This window comes from Lycium ferocissimum, chromosome 1, assembly GCF_029784015.1.
Source record: "Lycium ferocissimum isolate CSIRO_LF1 chromosome 1, AGI_CSIRO_Lferr_CH_V1, whole genome shotgun sequence".
NCBI lineage: Eukaryota > Viridiplantae > Streptophyta > Magnoliopsida > Solanales > Solanaceae > Lycium > Lycium ferocissimum.
The window spans coordinates 4,458,182-4,478,959 of NC_081342.1; the positions used below are offsets into that span (position 1 = coordinate 4,458,182).

Here is a 20,778-nt window from a genome sequence, read left to right on the forward strand (position 1 = left end):
ATTGGTAGTAGAAAGGAAAGTTCTTATGTTTATATAGCGAAGCACATCTTCTAGCTCATAAAGAGTTGAGAAAAGGACCTCTTCTCGCATCATCATTTTCGTCGCTCGGCTTTGGCTTCGGTCAAATGGTTTGATTGATAATCTTTTTGGACCAAATTTATTTAGTTTTAATTATTTACTTAATTAATTATTAATTATCCAAATTCTAACCCGGTTAGTAACCTGAATACGCGCGTCTAACCCATTTTCTTTCCCGGATTATTTTAAATTTTCCGCCCATTCTTCCATTGCTTTTCTGAAAGGTTGTAAACCTTTTCAGAATCAGTGCTTCAATGGCTATAAATTTCGTTTTTCCTCAGATTTTTTCCTTAAGAAATTTCTGAATTCTTCAATCTTCTTCTTCTGCACTTCATAAAATTCTCGTGTGATTTTACAGCCTTCGAGTGGTTCGCTGTCACCAAAGTTTGCAGTACCGCTACTATGATGAGTAAATCGTTCTATCCTGGGAGGATATATTCCATATAACCTTGGGTACATTGAGGGGAATAATTTCCTTAAGGACACACTGTGCATTCAGTGGGCTCGATTTAATTCCTACAAATATTTTCATATACTGTTCTTTTGTTTTTTCGTTTCTGAATTTTTTCTAGATTCTGTTTAAGTTTGTTTTTCAGATACAGATTACTAGCAGTTACAGTGTTTTATTTTTTTGTCAATTTAAGATGTGACACTGCATAAAAAAAATCCTACGTACGCCACTGGATAGACCCTCGACTCAAGAGAAAGCATATAATAAATAGAAAAAATTTGAACTTTCTATTTCAAGAAATTAACAGCAGCTATAAAAAGATTCAAAAATTTAATGCATTGTCTCTCATCCCTCTTCACCCCAGAACGCCCCTCCACCCCCACCCCTTCTCCTTCTGGCCTTGTTGTAAAAATGTACAATATTTTTCTTGGATCAGACAATGGGGAAGAGTTGTGTGCCTGCTATTAAATAAAAATCGTTTTCTTGTTGACACTTGCTGCTGCAAACTTTAAAATTCATGGGTCAGTTCACTATTACTGTCTGGGTCTCAAATATTAGTCATTTTGGTAAATTAAATTTAATTTGAAATATCTTTTGTCAGGATAATGTATTTTAAATATTTTACACTTTGTAACACAAAAGGCATTTATTACATCTTTTGTTTCAATTTTATCCCTATATTTTTAACTAATGTTGTGAGATATTTTAAAGAAGAAAAAGTGTATTTTATAAAATAAAATAAAAAGTCGTTACTACATAGTAAGGCTATTAAATGTCTTTTAAGTGATGTACCAAAAATTTAAAATTATAGATAGTGAAACTTACATAAATATGTATAGCTAGTTCAATAGTCGAAGGTCTATGGGAAACAACCTCTCTACCTTCTAAGTTACAAAATAAGGTCTGCGTACATTCTACCCTCTCCACACCCGGGCCACTTGTGAGATTTCACCTGATATGTTGTTGTTTTTGTATTAATTTTTCACTAATAATAACCAGGTCGCTGGTATTTGAAGCTTTCCCATTAAAAGAATTTTGACCAAATAAATTCAGTGACATTTTACAGTTAATTCCTTACGGATTAAGTAATGTTAGTCAAAGGAAATTGAAGAATCTGTCAGAAATTAATTACTCTAACAGCAGCTATTTAGAAGAGTCCAAGAATTTATTGCACTGTTCCTCTTTAAATATTTAAACTGCATATATTATACTTCATTCATCCCACTGCCCCTATGGGAATAGAATATGGTATATTTTTCTTGGATCATACAAGGGGAAGAGTTATTGTGTTTGGTGCTAAGTATAAATAGTTTCTTTCTAGACAAATCGAGAAAATTATGGGGGAGAAGCAACCTAGGATCTCTTAACACATGCACATGCTTGTTATCAGGAGAAAGTGGACATTTTAGTTCTCATTTCATAAGTATATATATTTTTTCTATTTTTGGAGAACAACAAAAATAGAAAATATATTTCTTCCTGGCCAAAAACTAGAAGGTTACCTTTTACTTTTCTTGCACAAGGAATAGGTCCCTCCCCCTCCCTTTTTCCCCTCAATGTGGTTTATAAAGCACCAACAATTTATGTTTAATTTCTCTTATCATATATTATTGTCCAAGAAAAGGGAGCCAAAAAGCTCATGCTTTGTCTCAAAATAAATAAAAGTATTTTTCTTTTTAAAAATAACTAAAAAGATAAGAGTGTCACATGAAATTAGATAGATGGAGTATTTGAAAACTAAAAGTGTGGATAACCGCCATACATACATTTCTAGAATTGGCGGAGTAATTTATATTGTTGGAGACCACAGTTATTAGTCCCATTTTCGAGCCCAAGACTTTTCTAACCCAAAAATAAATTTTTGGAACCAAAATAACCCATTAAAAAAAAAGAACCTAAATAACCTTCACGCACAGATTATGTGCGTAAAAGGACCAAAGTGTAGTTTTACGCTAAAGTTCTCACTTGTATTCTCCGTGCGTGGCCCCCCCCCCCCCCCCCCCGCCCCTTCTCCGCCCCAACCTTTATTCTTTGAAATCAAACTCAAAACTAAACTTTTTTTCATACTTTGACCGAAAATTAGTCACGTTTCAAAACACCGGAATATAAATATTTTATATAGAACTTAATATTTTTTTCGTGTACAATAATATCGACTCATTACATCAAGTATACATATACATTTAGATCGTCGTTTTAGAGGTAGTAAAGTCTTTCCGAAGTAAGTTTGAAAACTTGTTATACATATACATTTAGTTCATCGTTATAGGGTTCTAATTAATATAGGACGTCGCACGAGTTATTATTAATCGACAATAAATACTAAAATAACTAATTATCATTAAAAAAATAAAACCCAAAAATATATATAATATTAACGTAAAATTAATGTACATTTTATTTACAAATATACAATCTCCTAAGGCCTAAGGATCCTCCTAAACCCACCACCCTCACTATCATCAGGATCCTCTTTCCTCCTCTTAATGACAGGATGATCTATGGCATGATCATCCTTTCTTCTCTCTTCTTCGAGGCCACGGGGTGAAAATATGCTTCTGTGGGAGACGGCGGCGGTCTCCTCCCGAGTAGCCACAAAGAGAGATGCCCTCGGAGATGACTCGATCGAAGGAGACCGGACCACAGGAGCAGAAGAATGAACCTGAAATAACATATAAACAATTCAATGTTTCATAGACTAAACATGAAATAACATATATATAATTATTTATTTAATAAATTATTTTTTTGTAAAAAAACAAACCTGTGTGTCGACGGCCTCCTGAGATGGCTGGTCAGAGGGCTCCTTAGCTAGCTCCTCAACGGTCTCGTGAGCGCTACCAGGAGCTATAGCTGGAGGTGGAGACGGGTCAATCTGAACAAGAAGAGACGGGTTCACAGGCGCAGAAGAATGAACCTATAATGCATGTAAATAATTTAGTTTAGATTAATAAAATAATTAATTAATACATTATTTTATTGTAAAAAAACAAACCTGTGTGTCGATGGGCTCCTGAGATGGCATGTGAGAGGGCTCCTGAGCGGCCCGTGGAGCCAGAGATGTGATGAGATGTCGTAGGCTCCACCGTGGGACAAAGAAAGTAGTCATCAAAAATAATATCCAAGTCTATGTCCTCATCTCCGTCTCCCATATGTAGATCACTAACTGGCACCTGTGGAAATGATGACCAAGTATCATAATGTGGAAATGGCAACTGGTATATTTTTTCCGCATTTTAAATTAATCATTATTTTTTTAATTAATCTCTAATATGTAGTATTAGTTATGTAATCTTTTACCGAGAAATTATACAAAGGATTGAATCCTAAACTAAGGATTTTCAATTTCTAATTAGCAAATAAATAAATTAGCAATTAAAGATATAAAGATTAATAATTAACAAATCAAAAAATTGGATTAGCTAGCAAAAAATTAGCGAGATAATTAATAAATAAACAATTAACTAACTAATCAAATAAAAAAATTAATTAGCATATAATTAATAAATAAACAATTAACTAACTAATCAAATAATTAACAAATTATTGACAAATAAACAATTGGCTTAACAAAAACTAAATAAATAATTAGCTAGTCTAACAATTGAAATAACTAATCTAACAATTACCAAATACTAAATAAACAATTAATAAAAAATAAACAATTAACTAACTAATCAAATTAAAAAATTAATTAGCATATAATTAATAAATAAAAAATTAACTAAATAATCAAATAATTAACGAATTATTAACAAATAAACAATTGGATTGACAAAAACTAAATAAATAATTAGCTAGTCTAACAATTGAAATAACTAATCTAACAATTACCAAATACTAAATAAACAATTAATAAAGTATTAACAAATTAACAACAAATAAACAAATAAAAAAAAAATGAAAAAACGGGCTGAAAACAGCCCTTTTGCGCACAAAAAAAGTGTGTAAAAGTTTTTTTTTTTGTCCATATTCGCACAATAGTAATGCTTAGGTAATAATGTAATAAAAAATCGTAGTAAAATACCTACATTGAAGCTTTGATTTTGAGTTTTTGAGTTGAATTATGCGCCGCTTTATTGCGAAGAAACTTGTTCCTAGACTTCAATATACCAAAAATATTGGCTTTTGGGTTGGAAATCAACAAGAAAACGACATTTTTGATCGCGTGGGACCTCAGAAAGGGACCTTTAATGGCTGATATTTTTTTTTTTTTTGAATTAGACGAAGGGCCCGATTTATTTAACCCATTTTTCGCACAGATTCTGTGTGTAAAAGGACTTCAGTGTAAAATTACACTTTGGTCCTTTTACGCACATAATCTGTGCGTAAAGTCTATTTAGGTTTTTTTTTTTTTTTTTTTAATGGGTTATTTTGGTTTCAAAAATTTATTTTTGGGTTACAAAAGTCTTGGGCCCTAACCTTGAGTGTAAATTTGACCAGGTAATGTGTGTGGGGGATAATGACGTTTTATACTGTGCTCAATCACTAGATTGACAGAAGAATAATTATACATATCCTTAAAATAAAGGGACTGAAGCTGCAACTCTCAAGCCCAAGTTAACGGTTAAGATGAAGGATTGGGCAATTAGCAGGATTATCCTTCGCTGAGGGTGGTCTTTAATTTTTGTCCCTCAAACTGGCAGTCTTTAACTTTTTCCCTTCAGGCAGAATTTGCCCATGGATAGAATTTGCAAATTTCTGCCTTGCGATTTTTTTTTTTTTACTGAGATGACGTTCGGACCCACAACCTCGGAGTATTAGGCGAAGGGCAAAATTTAAAGACCACGAATTTGAAGGGAAAAAATTAAAGACCATCCCAAATGAAGGGCAATCCGCCCAAAAAATAAGGGCAATTTGCAGGATTGTCCTTCGCTGGGGTTGGTCTTTAATTTTTGCTCCTCAAAATGGTGGTCTTTAACTTTTGCTCTTCAGGTAGAATTTGCCTGTCACGCCCCGAACCATGGCATGGGCGTAACACGACACTCGGTACCTAACTGCATGTGACCGAGCGAACCCATAGGCTAGCTGAATCAACATGTGATATCAAACACATGCAATAATAAGAAAATATGACTAATGCATGCTGATTTACTAAAAGTCTGACTGAAATATATTAAATGCGGACTTACTGTTTAAGTGTAGAACATGTGAAATAAATGCCATCAAGGCTAACACATCAAAATCTGCTAATATCTGACTGACTGGACTACGTTTATGAAGCCTCTAAGGAATACTGAAAGGATAACTGTCTAAAATTGGAAGACTGAAAGCAGGATAACGCCCCCGAGGAACTGGGGCTCACCAAGCAGCTGTTAGGAACTGGGGCTTACCAAGCAGCTGATACGAGCAAGTCCTAGCTAGCTGGATCATCGACTTGTAAGTCGCGATGCAGGCCCTCAAGCAATAAAATAGAGACATCAGCACATTTGAATTGTATTGGTATGTAAAGCAACTGAAAAAAGAAAATATAATCAAACCGAAACCGATACCGTAAACTGAACTAAACAGGGAGGTAAGGATCTGAAGAGCTTCCTGTTCGAAATGAAGAACCACCTGTATAACTGTAAATATAAACTGTGGCCTAGGGCCCAAATAAGTGTGCACAATACTGTGGCCTCAAAATCGCTAAGCCATAATATTCAACAAAAAATATAACAAAATCGCTAAGCCATAATGAAAATGATCAAATTAAAGGTACTAGGTCATGCTAAAATAAGTACGACTAATAAGTAGTATTAATTACGACTAAATATTAAAGAAAAACAAAATTAAATTATGTATTTTACACTGACTAAACCAATGAAAAACTAAGAAATAAATATCCAATATTATTGTTATACCTAGCATTAGAATTGTATTCCTTTTGGTAGGATTAGAATGGATTTGGTTTTGATTTAGACTTTAGTTGAGTTACTAACATCTTTGGGCTATAAAAGACAAAAACAATGATTTTTTTTTTTTAAAAATATTGTAAATCACATTACAAATAAATGTTTTTATATATAAAATATTTAAAAAAGTTGTATGCGTGTAATGTCGGGTTGGTTTGGTTCAGTTTGACTTTTTTAGTTAAAATCTAACCAAATCAATTATGGTCGGGTTTTTATTTCCAATACAAATCAAATCAAACCAAACCACTAGTCGGATTTTTTTTCTCGAGTTGACTCGGATTATCGGTTTGGTGTGATTTGTCAGTTTTCTTTGTACACCCCTAGCTTCAGTAATTCTTTGGCAAACTTTCAGTTGCTATTACTGTAATGCTTTACAAGTTAAGAGTTTCAGTGCTTAATTGGAGATTTCAAATGTAAGTGTGTAGCTAGTCGATGTTCTTCACCTCTTCCACTGAAATGTTTCTGACACTTCTAAGAACACATTATTTTATTAACAACCCATTGAGGATTTCATGTTTGAGGCTCATAGCATTTAAGTGATTCATTGCGGCGATAAGAAGGCTTCATCCTTGCTTGAAGCTCTATCAAAGAAGTATTTCTATTGCAAAAATGTTTAGGTCTAGGCTAAACCTCCCTCAACACGATGATGTCCCAAAGCTAAGAACAAGAAGATTTTGATTGAGAAATAGAAGTGAGGTTCCAAACGTTAATCCTGGGAATGCATGGCCATACACATTTAAAAGGAGCGGACCAATGGGATTGTTTTTTGAAGTACGATTAGAACTGTATAATTATTACCAAACATATGGGCATTATTTTCATATTTACCAAACATAACAATAGCTTACCTAATGTAGGAGATTTTCAAAACATTTTACCCATCCAAACAGGACAAATTGGAACATTTTCCAGAAAATTTCCCTCCATGCCAAACACACTTTCTATTGACCGCTTAACAGTAGTTTATGCCCATTGCGACCAATTGAAACTACAAATATGAACATATACAGCTGGATTCTACCATTTAACAGGAAATAGTCAACTTCACCCAAGGATTTAATCTTCTTGACTCTCTAATATGGTCTTTTTATAATATATAATCTCTAAAGTCTATCGAAGACTTTTAGCTGTTGCCACCATTAAGTGTAATAATATATAACTATTGCTTCTAATTGTGGTTGATATTAGCTAACCTCATTTATTTTTTCTATCTATCCAGTCAATTGGACTAACTTTAAAAAAAGAAAGAAAAAAATAGAGACTTAAGTTATTAACTTGATAGCCAACAATTTTTTTTCTCTAATGTAGCTGGAACCATGCCTACTAAACTGCCAAAATAGAACCATCACCTTAAAGACAATGATGTTAATTCCAACATAATGAAATCATAAAAAGGATCTAGGGAACTCCAAATTATAATGTAAACTTTAAAAAGTCAAACAAAAATGGCAATGAATGTTCAATAAATTTCAGAGAGTAAAAAAGATAAGACTTGAGAAGACTTAAAATAATATAAAGTCATTAAACCAGCAGGCTGAAAACACACATCTTTTCTCAACCAGCCTAAGTTCAATTCTTCTTCTCATTAATCCAAACACAATAAATATTGTAGCCACAAAACACTATGATCATATCTCATTCCTGTTGGGGTATATACCATTAACCATGCGTTTAGACATGGTATATTCTAACAATTGTCATGGTTAAAAGTCTAAGTGGGAGATTGTTGGGATATATATACTATTAACCATATGTTTGGATATAGTATCTATTATAGAACAATTATTTATTCATTGTTTAATAAAGAATTAAATAGATCATGTACTAGTATGTGTGTCCTTTACTTATATAGTAGATGATTTAGTGTATAGAGTTTAGCTTATACACGGAAGATTAAATCATCGGTTCTTATAATTATAAAGTTTATGTTCACAATCTAAGATGGAATTTGGACAAAGCCATCGGTATGATTGTAGCACAAGATTAATATAATGTATCTTCATTATGGGAACGGTATAGTTCCGTCTTCTTGTGCTAGTACATTTTGTATGTATTGAACGGACCAAGTAGAGATAAGTGTTTTTATATTGAATATATAAAACAAATTCTCTAGTTCATTAAATGTACTTATACTCTTAATCTTGATATAATTATTATGATCAATGTGATTTGTTCATTATTTTGATTTATTAAAAGGTACGACTCAATGCGGGTCTATGTATTCTCGGTAAATTGGTTAATGACAAATTACATTTGTGAAATAATAATTAGTTGAGTAATCCTGTGTCTCGACTTTGAGATTGATGATACCCCTTTATGGATGCTTATAAGTCTCATGTGAAAATCAGTGGATTTTTATCCGTCACATGATGTAAGTTAAAAATATAAAGGATTAAATTAGTCGATGAATTAAATTGTCGGTAATTTAATTTATTTGATTAGTGTCCGTAATCTTAACATGGGAGTTAAATAAGTTTTTAATGAAGGATTTCGAAATTAAACGGAGGAGTGCAATTACGTTTTCTAGTGGAATAAATTGTAATTTATTGTGGTAGGATTAATTCATTCATATTCCGAATTAATACCACAATAGGAAGCCTCGTTATTAAATCCGTGGCCTGCCGTGCCTGAATATTCTAGAACAAGGAAAATAAAAGGAAAAATAATATCCTTGGGTGGGTTAGGAAAGGGCTACACGTTTTTGGCTAGGGTTTACCCTAAAAACGTGTGTATATAAAGAAAGCCATTGAACCCTAAGTGATCATTGTTCTTTAGCCGAATACTTGCCACTCAAGTATTACGTTCATAGAACTTCGGGATACGCGATGAGAAGACCGTGGAACGAGGATGAACGCGTGGATGGTTTTTGCTCGTGCTTGAAGGCTAGATTCGAGGTTGCATTCACGCTTCAAGAGATAAGTATCAATTTTATGTTTGATCAATATCTTTGATTATGTGTTGTCTATATTACATGCAAGTTCGATCCTGGCTATTTGCTTCCGCTGCGTATGCCTGTATTTCCAACAATTCCAGGATATCTTTGTTCTCAAATGAACAAAAGCCAAGCATAATTTTGTGCAAGAATCCTAATCCAGCCACTAAATTCTTGGAAAAAGAGTTACTAGTAGAAATCACTCTTTGAGAAGCAAGGTTGTATCGAAGAACGACTCGTCGTTTACTATATCACAGATAAAGAACTTCAAGAAAAACAAAGTCTACGGCGATCAAGAGGCAAAATTAGCAGATAAATGGAGAGATATTCATGGTCAAAATGATTGGGAAGGGATGCTTGATCCTATCGATCCCCTGTTACGAGCAGAGCTAATAAGCTACGGTGATATGGCACAAGCATGTTACGATGCATTCGATTTGGATCAAGATTCTAAATTCTGTGGTAGCTGTAAAATTGATCCTGGATTATTTTTTCAGAGGCTTGGATGGTCATCAAGTCATGGTTACGATGTGACAAGCTATATTTATTCCATGTACCATATTGATGTCCCGAGTTTTTTCAAAGTACCCTTTTGACCTGATGGATAGAGTCACAAAGCAAATTGGATTGGCTATGTTGCAGTGTCGAATGGCGAATATTCAGCACATTTAGGGCGTCGTGACATAACGATTGCTTGGCGTGGCACAGCGACAAATCTTGAAAAGATAGTGGATTTTATGGACTTCCAAAAACCAACTAGCTATCACAAGATTCCTAGCCGTGACCCGACCATAAAAGTTGAAGCAGGATTCTTAGACATCTACACGAGCAGAGACGACGAATGCAACTTCTGCAAGTTATCAGCAAGGGAATAGGTTTTAGATGAAGTTAAGAGACTGATTGACTATCACAAGATTCCTAGCCGTGACCCGACCATAAAAGTCGAAGAAGGATTCTTAGACATCTACACGAGCAAAGACGACGAATGCAACTTCTGCAAGTTATCAGCAACGGAATAGGTTTTAGATGAAGTTAAGAGACTGATTGAACTATATTCGGATGAGGAAATAAGCATAACAATAACAGGACACAGCTTGGGAAGTGCTTTAGCTATTATAAATGCTTATGACATTGCAGAGATTGGACTAGATGTACGCGAAGACGGGCACGTTATCCCTAATGTGTCTTCTCATCCTCAGGGCCAAGAGTTGGGAACATTAGATTTAAAGAAAGGCTTGAAGGACTAGGAGTGAAGGTGCTAAGAATTGTAAATAAGCATGATAAAGTTCCAGCACTTCCTGGTGTTTTTCTCAATGAGAATGTTCCAACACTAGTTCAAAGAATTGGTGAATTGTTCTTACCGTGGTGTTATTTGCATGTTGGAAAGAAGCTTGTTTTGGATCACAAGACATCACCTTTCTTAAAAGATATACACAATGTCACATATTTCCACAATTTGGAGGTTCACCTGCATTTACTTGATGGGTTAGTATAACTTTTTTTTTTTTTTTTTTTGAGGTAAAGATAACTATAACTTCCTTATTTAAGTTCTATCTAAGCTTATCAACTAGTCTTGATATTAAGAACTTCTTCTCATATTCTATCAAAGTTCATGATATATTTCTTTTCCTCTTTTCGGATAACCGAGAAATTCCCGAGAGCCAGCTCACACACGATTTGAAGGTCGATGGGATAACGAACACGTTCATTGATCCTTCTTCACTTAAATATCAAGTTTTTTGTCTAGAACAGGTTTGAACTTGTGACGCGCGGCTAATCCATACATCACATGTGTGCTCTTATCACTAGACCTAAGACCTGGGGCTCAATGTCATGCTTCATTGAGGCCTCTACAATATTGTTGCATAAAAATCTGAATATCAAATGCCGAGGCCTATGACTAACTATTATATGTTCTTTACATGAGTTGCAGGTTTCATAGGCAGGGGCGGCTCAACTTAATTGGTGGCCTAAAGCCAAATTTCAGTATGAGGCTTTATTTTATTTTTTATTTTTTTAAAACATGCATATACCATTTGATGTGTACTTTTCTAGCTTTTTAAATGCAACGTTGTTAGTTGTTATTTCTTGACGGACTAATAAACAAAGTGTGTCACATAAATTGAAATGCAAGTACTAAAAAATTTTAAATTAAAAAGAAAAGAAATTAAAAAACAGCAAGTTATTAGAACAATAGAACCTAATTCCGGAATTTGATAACTTGATATTATACCAAAATTTAAGGACTTCTATCTGCTTACTGCTATGCATGACAACCCGAGAAAACATAAAAAAGAGTGCAATTTGATTTAGTTTTACCCTTGTTTTCGTGAGAATAAATAGTTTACTAGAAGGAAGAAAAGAGAGTATTAAAATACATATGTTTTTTTTATGAGAATAGAAAAAAAAAAAAACAATAATTAGGATTATATATGTAAATTACCTCAAATATATATAAATAAATTTTAAATTACATAACAAATAGTTCTATAGATCTTATACCCTTTACTAGATTTTTTCAAAATATTTACATAAGACTAACTTTTAATATTGTTGGCCTAAATGGTCCAAAATTAATATGTGATATTGGCCTGGCCAAAAGGTTTTCCCTAAAAGGCCTCACATCATTAAGAGTATCCAACACCTTATAAGTAGCTCTTTTTTTCTTTTCAGCTACCAATGTGGTACTTTATTCGCACACCCAACGGGTCAAAGATTCAACATGTCTGTGTGCCACCTACATCGTCATAAACTGACCCATAGACGGGCAAAGGAACTAAGCCGGGCCCACGCCACACTCCGACATCTTCATAATCGTTCCGTCAACCATTGGCTCTGATATCAGTTGTTGGGCTAAAACGGCTCAAAGATACTCTTAACATGGTGTGATATTGTCCGCTTTGGGCCAAGCCCGCATGGGTTTCGCAAAGGCCTCACCCATTAAGAGTATCCAACACCAAAACTTTTTTTTTTTAGCTTGATGGAGGACTTTTTCACTGTTCAACAAATATACTACTTAATTAATATGGGGCCTAAAATATTCGGGGGCCTAAAGCGGTCGCTTTATCCGCTTGGCCCTTGAGCTGGCTCTGTTCATGGGAAAGGGAGAAGATATTGGCTTTCAAGTAATAGAGATAAAGCTTTGGTGAACAAAACATGACTTTTTGAAGGATGATTTCTCTGTTCCACCACACTGGTTGCAAACAAAATATAGAAAGCTTATTGAGCACCATAACGGATAGTGGATGATTGATCATCAGTAACGTTGTCTCAAGAAGATGTAAACCATCACGTACTTTCAAAGTAACAAAAAGAAAAGCGACGACTGGAATAGGAGAATCAGAGTCGAAAGAGGACTCCCCACTTCTTTCTCTCATTCAAAACCATGCATGAGACTGTCATCTTACATGGCTCCTAAAGTTTAGCAGTTAGGCATTTCTTATGATCTTATCATACTTTTTTGAGTTATTGCCAATGTAATCATAAAAATCTAATATTTCAGGAAATCTAGATAAGGCTTCTGAAAAACTTGGATTTTCCAATATAAGATTTTCAAAACCGTATCTCTAACCACTTTCAAGACTTTCGGTTGTTACTGCATTGTACTAATACAGGACAATAGGTCCTCCTGATTGTGGTTGATAATTACCCACCCTTTCTAAAATTATTCAAGGAACACTAATATGTCTAAGCTGATGTTAGTTAAATGCCAACCAGCAACCTAAATTAATCTCTAGAGTAGCTGGAACATTCAACGATGCTCCAGTAAACTAGTAAAACAAAAAGAAGCATCATATTCAGACTATGGTGTCCCACCTCAAAGAATATTAAATAAGGAACGTAGGAGACTCCAAATTGTCAAGTCAGCATAAACAAGACTAGAAGAAATGGCTATGCATGTTCAAGAGATTCCCTGTGAATTAAAAAATTAGACTTAGGCTGACCTATTGAGTAATATTAAGTCATCCTAATGACTATTATGAAGTCATAAAACCAGCAAGCAAAGAAACACATCTTTTTCAAACAACCTAAGTGCAATTCTTATACCGATCCCCGAAACAATGATCATCTCCTATTCCAGGATAACTTTGTTCTCAAATGGACAGAAGCCAAATACAATTTTTTCCAAGAATGCTGTTCCAGTTAGTACTAGATTCTTTTTCTCTGGGCAAGGAAAGAGAGAAGTTACAAGTAGAAACTCTTTCAAATGCAAGGTTGAATCTGAGAATAACTCCCTGTTTCCGATTTCAAAGCTACAGAGGAAGGGAAACAAATTTCCTGATGATGATGAGATGGCAATGGCTAAAGATTCCAAGGCAATATTAGCTGATAACTGGAAAGATATCCATGGTCAAAATGATTGGGAAGGCATGCTTGATCCTATCGATCCCCTACTACAAGCTGAGCTGATACGTTATGGAGATATGGTGCAAGCATGTTACGATGCTTTCGATTTGGATCATAGCTGTAAGTTTGATAGACGTTTGTTTTTCGAGAGTATTGGCTGGTCAAAACATGGTTATTATGTGGATAGCTATATTTACTCCCAAGTACCTCATTCATTCCCATTGGCCTAACAATTGGAGTCATAAAGCAAATTGGATCGGCTATATTGCAGTATCAAATGATGAGTATTCAACATATTTAGGTCGTCGAGACATAACAATTGCTTGGCGTGGAACAGTGACAGATGCTGAGAAGATAGAAGATCTCATGTTCTACCAAAAACCAACTAGAGATTACAAGATTCCAAGCCCAGATGAGAAAATTAGAGCTGAAGCTGGATTCTTAAAAATGTACGCGAAAAAACATGAGGACTGCAAATTATGCCACCACTCGGCAAGGGAACGTGTTTTAGCTGCAGTTCAGAGAGTCAAAGATCAATACTCGGATGAGGAAATAAGTATAACAATAACAGGACACAGCTTGGGAAGTGCTTTAGCTATAATAAATGCTTATGACATTGCAGAGATTGGACTAGCTGTACACAAAGACGCGCGCGTTATTCCCGTTTGTGTCTTTTCATTCTCTGGGCCCAGAGTTGGGAATATTAGATTCAAAGAAAGACTTGAAGAATTAGGAGTGAAGGTTCTAAGAGTAGTAAATATTCATGACAAGGTTCCAGCAGTTCCTGGTTTTATTCTCAATGAGAATTCCCCAAGACTACTTGGAGAATTTCTCTCACCTTTGTGTTACTGGCATGTTGGTGAGAAGCTCATTTTGGATCACAAGATATCTCCGTTCTTAAAGAAAATACACGATCTCACATACTTCCACGATTTGGAGGTTCACCTGCATTTACTCGATGGGTCAGTAGAATTTTCTTCTCATTTCTTTAGTAGCTTATCAAATATTTCTGGTTTCAAATGAGTTTTTAGACTTCTCAAATTTTCCAGTGAAAGTTTCGGTAAGATCTTTCACTAGTCATCATAATATTACGTTTCATCTACCTCTTGGCCTAATTCTCCGCTTTTTTCATCTATAAGTTGAGCCAGTTCTTTAAGGGTGTGTTTGGCATGGAGGAAACATTTTCTTGAAAATATTTTCAATTTTCTCATGTTTAGTTGGTCAAAATGTTTTGGAGAACATTTGTCTAGGAAAACAAGTTCCTTAAAAGTCTGGAAAATGACCTCCCTGGTGGGAGTAGAGAAATCAAGTTTCATAAGTGGCATTCACAACTGATTGTCTCATGCCCTAGCCCCAGCACCTCATCCCACGCCCTGCCCCTGCCTACTCACAACGTCAACCCCACCCACACCGCACCTCCATATATAAATGCGCTTAGAATAATATTTTCTACTTACTTACCAAACATTAGAAAATAAGTAAGAAAACAACATATTTTCGAGGAAAATATTTTCCAACCCACACACTCTAAAAGTAATTTTTTTAACTCCCAACCTAGCCAAGAGGATCAATGGTGATCTTGTTCACTGTCGTCATTCCTCTCTCCCTCCTCCCTCCTTGTCCTTGTAATTGTCGTAAAGTTATTATTTTTACTCCTATTTGTACACATCTTACCCCCCCTTTATAAATCTAGCTCAACTCTTGAGATCATACTTCAAGACCATTGGTAGATCCACAAAGGCTTGAAACCCTCTGCAGTTCACTTATCCTAATTTTCCCTCATCGTCGTAGACGACTAAATATTCTGGACATCATCAAACTTTTGTGTCCACCAGAGAAATTACATATTCTAGTCCACTACAAAATTGTTGCACAAAATAATTTGATATTAGACATGGCCAATATTAACTAGAGTATTTTCATATGAGCAGGTCCCATGGGGAAAGGAAACGATTTTCGCTTCTGAAGGGAGAAACTTAGCTTTGGTGAATAAATCAACTGATTTCTTGAAGGATGAAACTGTTGGTTCCACCAAAATGGGGGGAAACAGAAGAATACAAAGAACCTCAAAGGACAGTGGATATTTGATCACCAACAACATCGTCTGGAGACTAATTCCCCTGAAGAAGATGAACACCATCAAGGGTAGATGTTGAATAGAATTTATGGAACCTACTTTCCAAGTAACAAAAAGAAAAGTGACGACTGGACGAGAGATAGAGTTGAAAAGAGGTGTCACAATCGTATAATTGTGATAAATTAAGTTTAAGTATTAAATAAGTCATTTAAGTCCCCTAAGTCTAGTTATGTGTTTTGTAGTAGTTTGCTTTTAAGTCCTTTAAGTTAGTTATTAAATAATTGCAGTATAGTCCTCAATTCAGTTATGAATGGGACGCGCATTACCGTATTTTCTTTATATCCGTCAGTATTCGTAACGTATGAAGGGAGGCAATTAAGAAAATATTCAGCTAAATCTTCTCTTCTCTTCTTCTTCTCCCTTTCCTCTAACTTTCTGCAAATTGTAACAAGAGAATAATCACTTCTCTTGTTACAAGAGGATTCCACATTTCTTTCTTTCATTCAAAACCGTGCATGAGACTTTCATCTCGCACAGATCCTAATTTTATTTCTTATGATCTTATCATACTTCTGTGAGTTATTGCCAATGTAATCATAAAAATCTACTATTTCAGGAAATCTAGATAAGGCTTCTGAAAAAACTTGGATTTTCCAATACAAGATTTTCAAAACCAAATCTCTAACCACTTTCAAGTCTTTTGGCTGTTACTGCAATTTGTACTAATACAGGACAACATGTCCTGATTGTGGTTGATAATTACCTATCCTTTTTATTTAATTATTCAAGGAACACTAATATGCCTAAGCTGATGTTTAATGGCAACTAGCAACCTAAGTTAATCTATAGTAGCTGGTACACTCAACGTTGCTCCAGTAAAATAGTAAAAATAAAAGAAGCATCATATTCAGACAATGATGTCTCACCTCAAAGAATATTAAAAAAGGAATATAGGAGACTCCAAACTATCAAGTTAACATAAACAAAGACTAGCAGAAATGGCTATGGATGTTCAAGAAAATCTCTGTGAACAAAAAAATATAGACTTAGGCTGACCTAATGAGGAATATAAAGTCATCCTAAGGGATATTATGAAGACATAAAACCAGCAGACCAAGAAGCACATCTTTTCCAAACAACCTAAGTGCAATAAATGTTATAATGATCCTCAAAACAATGATCATCTCCTATTCCATGGTAACATTGCTCTCAAATGGACAGAAGCCAAATACAATTTTATCCAAGAATGCTATTCCAGTTAGTACTAGATTCTTTTTACATGGCGAAATAAAGAGAGAAGTCACTAGTAGAAACTCTTTCACATGCAAGGCTGAATCCGACAATGACTCCCTATTTCCGATTTCAAAGATACAGAGGAAAGAATACAAGGCAATGTTAGCTGACAAATGGAAAGATATCCATGGTCAAAATGATTGGGAAGGGATGCTTGATCCTATAGATCCCCTATTACGAGCTGAGCTGATACGTTATGGAGATATGGCACAAGCATGTTATGTTGCATTCGATTTGAATCATAGCTGTAGGTTTGATAAAAGTTTGTTTTTCGAGAGTATAGGCTGGTCGAAACCTGGTTATTATGTGGACAGCTATATTTATTCCAAGCACCTCATTCATTCCGTTCGGCCTAACGATTGGACTCATAAAGCAAATTGGATTGGCTATATTGCAATATCAAATGATGAGTATTCAGCTTATTTAGGCCGTCGAGACATAACAATTGCTTGGCGTGGAACAGTGACAGATGTTGAGAAGATAGCAGATCTCATGTTCTACCAAAAACCAACTAGAGATTATACGATTCCGAGCCCAAATCAGAAAATTAGAGCTGAAGCTGGATTCTTAAAAATGTACGCGAAAAAACATGAGGACTGCAAATTATGCCACCACTCGGCAAGGGAACATGTTTTAGCTGCAGTTCAGAGAGTCAAAGATCAATACTCGGATGAGGAAATAAGTATAACAATAACAGGAAACAGCTTGGGAAGTGCTTTAGCTATAATAAATGCTTATGACATTGCAGAGATTGGACTAGATGTACGCGAAGACGGACGCCTTATCCCTATATGTGTCTTCTCATTCTCGGGCCAAGAGTTGGGAACATCAGATTCAAAGAAAGGCTTGAAGAATTAGGAGTGAAGGTGCTAAGAGTAGTAAACATTCATGATACGATTCCAGCAATTCCTGGGTGTTTATTCAATGAGAATTCCCCAAGACTACTTCAAGAACTTGGAGAATTTTTCTTACCTTTCATGTGTTACCGGCATGTTGGTGACAAGCTCATTTTGGATCACAAGATATCTCCGTTCTTAAAGAAAATACACGATCTCACATACTTCCTCGATTTGGAGATTCACCTGCATTTACTCGACGGGTCAGTAGAATTTTTCCAATTTACTAATGTTTAGTTGGTCAAAAATTTTTGAAAAACATTTTCTCTAGGAAAACAAGTTCCTTAAAAAACAGGAAAATGACTTCCCGAATGCAGGTACGGGGTTCATTTGAACCGAAAACTTTCGATGCGGAGCAGAAATTTATGTGTAAAACAAATAGTAGATATGAACCTATAAATTAAAAATATAATGTGTTCAATACGAAGAACCATAAAAGTTGAACCCATAGAGTTTAAATTTTAAATCTGTATCTTCCCAGATGGAGTAGGGAAAACACGTCTCATAACTGGCATTCCCGGTTGATTGTCTCATCTCAATCCCCCAACACCTCATCCCAACCCCCAAATACCCCCCACCCCACACACACTGCACCTCCATATATAAATGCTCTTTTGAGATAATATTTTCTACTTACTTACCAAACATCAAAAAATAAGTAAGAAAACAAACACATTTTCGAGGAAAACATTTTCCTTCATAACCAAACACATCCTAGAAGTATCTTTTTTATTCCCAACCTAGCCCAAGAGGATCAATAGTATTCCTGTTCACTATCGTCATTCCTCTGTCCTTCCTCCCATCTTGCCCTTGTAATTATCATAATTTTTTTATATTTTACTCCTATTTGTACACATCTTACCCCCTCTTTACAAATCTAGCATAATTCTAGTGATCATGCTTCAAGACTCAGCTTATGGTAGATCCACAAAAGCTTGAAAGCCTCTGCAGTTCACTTATCTCAATTTTCCCACGTCATCGTAGACAACTAAATATTCTGGACATCATCAAACTTTTGTGTCCACCAGAGATATGACATTTTCTAATGAGTCCACTACAAAATTGTTGCACAAGATTTTGATATTGGACATGCCAGTATTAACTAGAGTATTTTCATATCAGCAGGTTTCACGGAAAAATGAAAGAATTTTCACTTCTGAAGTGGAGGAACTTAGCTTTGGTTAATAAATCAACTGATTTCTTGAAGGATGATTTGTTGGTGTGGAGTCCATCCCCATGATTGCAAAGAAAGAATTTGGCACAAGCCAAGTTGCAAGTTTTGTCAAATATAGTTGCAAAAGTTGAATTTGGCACCAACCAAATTGCAACTTTTGTCAACAGTAGTTGCAAAAGTTGAATTTGGCAACAACCAAATTGCAACTTTTGTCAAAAATAGTTGCAAAGTTGAATTTGACAACAACCAAATTAAATGCAAGGATGAAAAATGGCACATTTCATCCCTATAAATAGCAAGCTCTCCATCATCTTTAAACACACCAAAAAAAAAAAGGAGAGAAAAAATTGTAGAGAGCAAAGTGAGGTATACCATAGACTGTAAGAAAAATAGTATATGAAGAAAAAATAGAGTGTGAGTGATATTGTAGTGAGGTGGGAAAAAATCAAAAGAGTGTTTTTTCTTTTTGAGTGTGTGTAGCGGTCTTTGGAGTATTTATCTCGCGACTACAGTTGTAAAATTCCTTACTATAGTGATATCACCGTGCTTCTCTTGACCGTGATTTTTCCCTTATTCAGAAGGGTTTCCACGTAAAACCTTGGTGTCATTATTGCTGCATTTTATTCTTGCTGATTTAACCATAAATTAGTGTTCCGCGTTTATCACTAATACCGTGAATATTATTTTTGCGGGTCTATTTTGTTACCAACAAGTGGTATCAGAGCCAAGGTTGTCGAGTATGCTCGTGGTTGCGCGATACCGAACTTCCACATCAGAAAAGAATTACTTTGGTCTCCGAATAAATAGTATTTGTATTTGTGATAAACGATGGAAGCCAATACTAGTAGAATGGTTACTTTGAGTGGCGTAAATTATGCCATTTGGAAGGGCAAAATGGAAGATTTGCTCTATGTCAAGAATTTTCATCAACCTGTCTTTGCCACTAAAAAGCCTGATAATAAATCAGATGACGAGTGGAATTTGTTGCATCGGCAGGTTTGCGGCTTTATTAGACAGTGGGTTGACGATAATGTGTTGAACCATATTTCTGGGAAAACACATGCTCGGACCCTATGGGAGCATCTTGAAAGTTTGTATGCTCGGAAAACTCCGGTAACAACAAGATGTTTTTGATAAAGCAAATCCGGGTTTAAAATACCACGATGGTTCCGCAATGACGGATCATCCGAATATTTTTTAGGGATCATGAACCGAGTTATACGCTATGGGCATTAACTTTGATGAAGAAATTCAAGGCTTGTTTCTACTTGGTTCCCTACCCGTTCTTGGGAAATTATTAGAACTTTATTATCAAATTTCGCTCCGGATGGTGTGATCTCTATGGATCTTGCCAAGAAAGCGATCTTTTAAATGAAGAGATGAGAAGAAAATCTCAAGGTTCCTCCTCATCGATGTCTTGGTGACCGACACTGTGGGGAGAGGCAAGAATCGTGGTTCTCAAAATAGAGAGCATCATAGATAGCAAATCCGAAGGCGACTTAAAGATATTGAGTGCTATCATCCTTTGGGAAAAAAGGGCACACAAAGAAGTTCTCACGGATTTTGAAAAAGGAGAATAGAGATAAGGAGGAAAAGAAAGAAGATGGCAATTGTGTTGCCGCTGTCACTACAGAAG

General features: G+C 35.2%; 1 protein-coding gene and 2 pseudogenes across 1 annotated transcript; all 3 read left to right on the top strand.

The window, feature by feature from the left end:
* Positions 1–9,525: 9,525 nt before the first annotated feature.
* Positions 9,526–11,471, top strand: LOC132061238 (phospholipase A1-Igamma1, chloroplastic-like; the record flags this gene model as incomplete). Its single annotated transcript, XM_059454090.1, is given in 2 exon segments — positions 9,526–10,218; positions 10,375–11,471. Coding segments are annotated over 2 exon segments (921 nt in total), but the record flags the coding sequence as incomplete, so codon positions are not given.
* A 1,634-nt stretch (positions 11,472–13,105) lies between these two features.
* Positions 13,106–14,780, top strand: LOC132065652 (phospholipase A1-Igamma2, chloroplastic-like; annotated as a pseudogene).
* A 2,174-nt stretch (positions 14,781–16,954) lies between these two features.
* Positions 16,955–18,205, top strand: LOC132061244 (phospholipase A1-Igamma2, chloroplastic-like; annotated as a pseudogene).
* Positions 18,206–20,778: the final 2,573 nt, after the last annotated feature.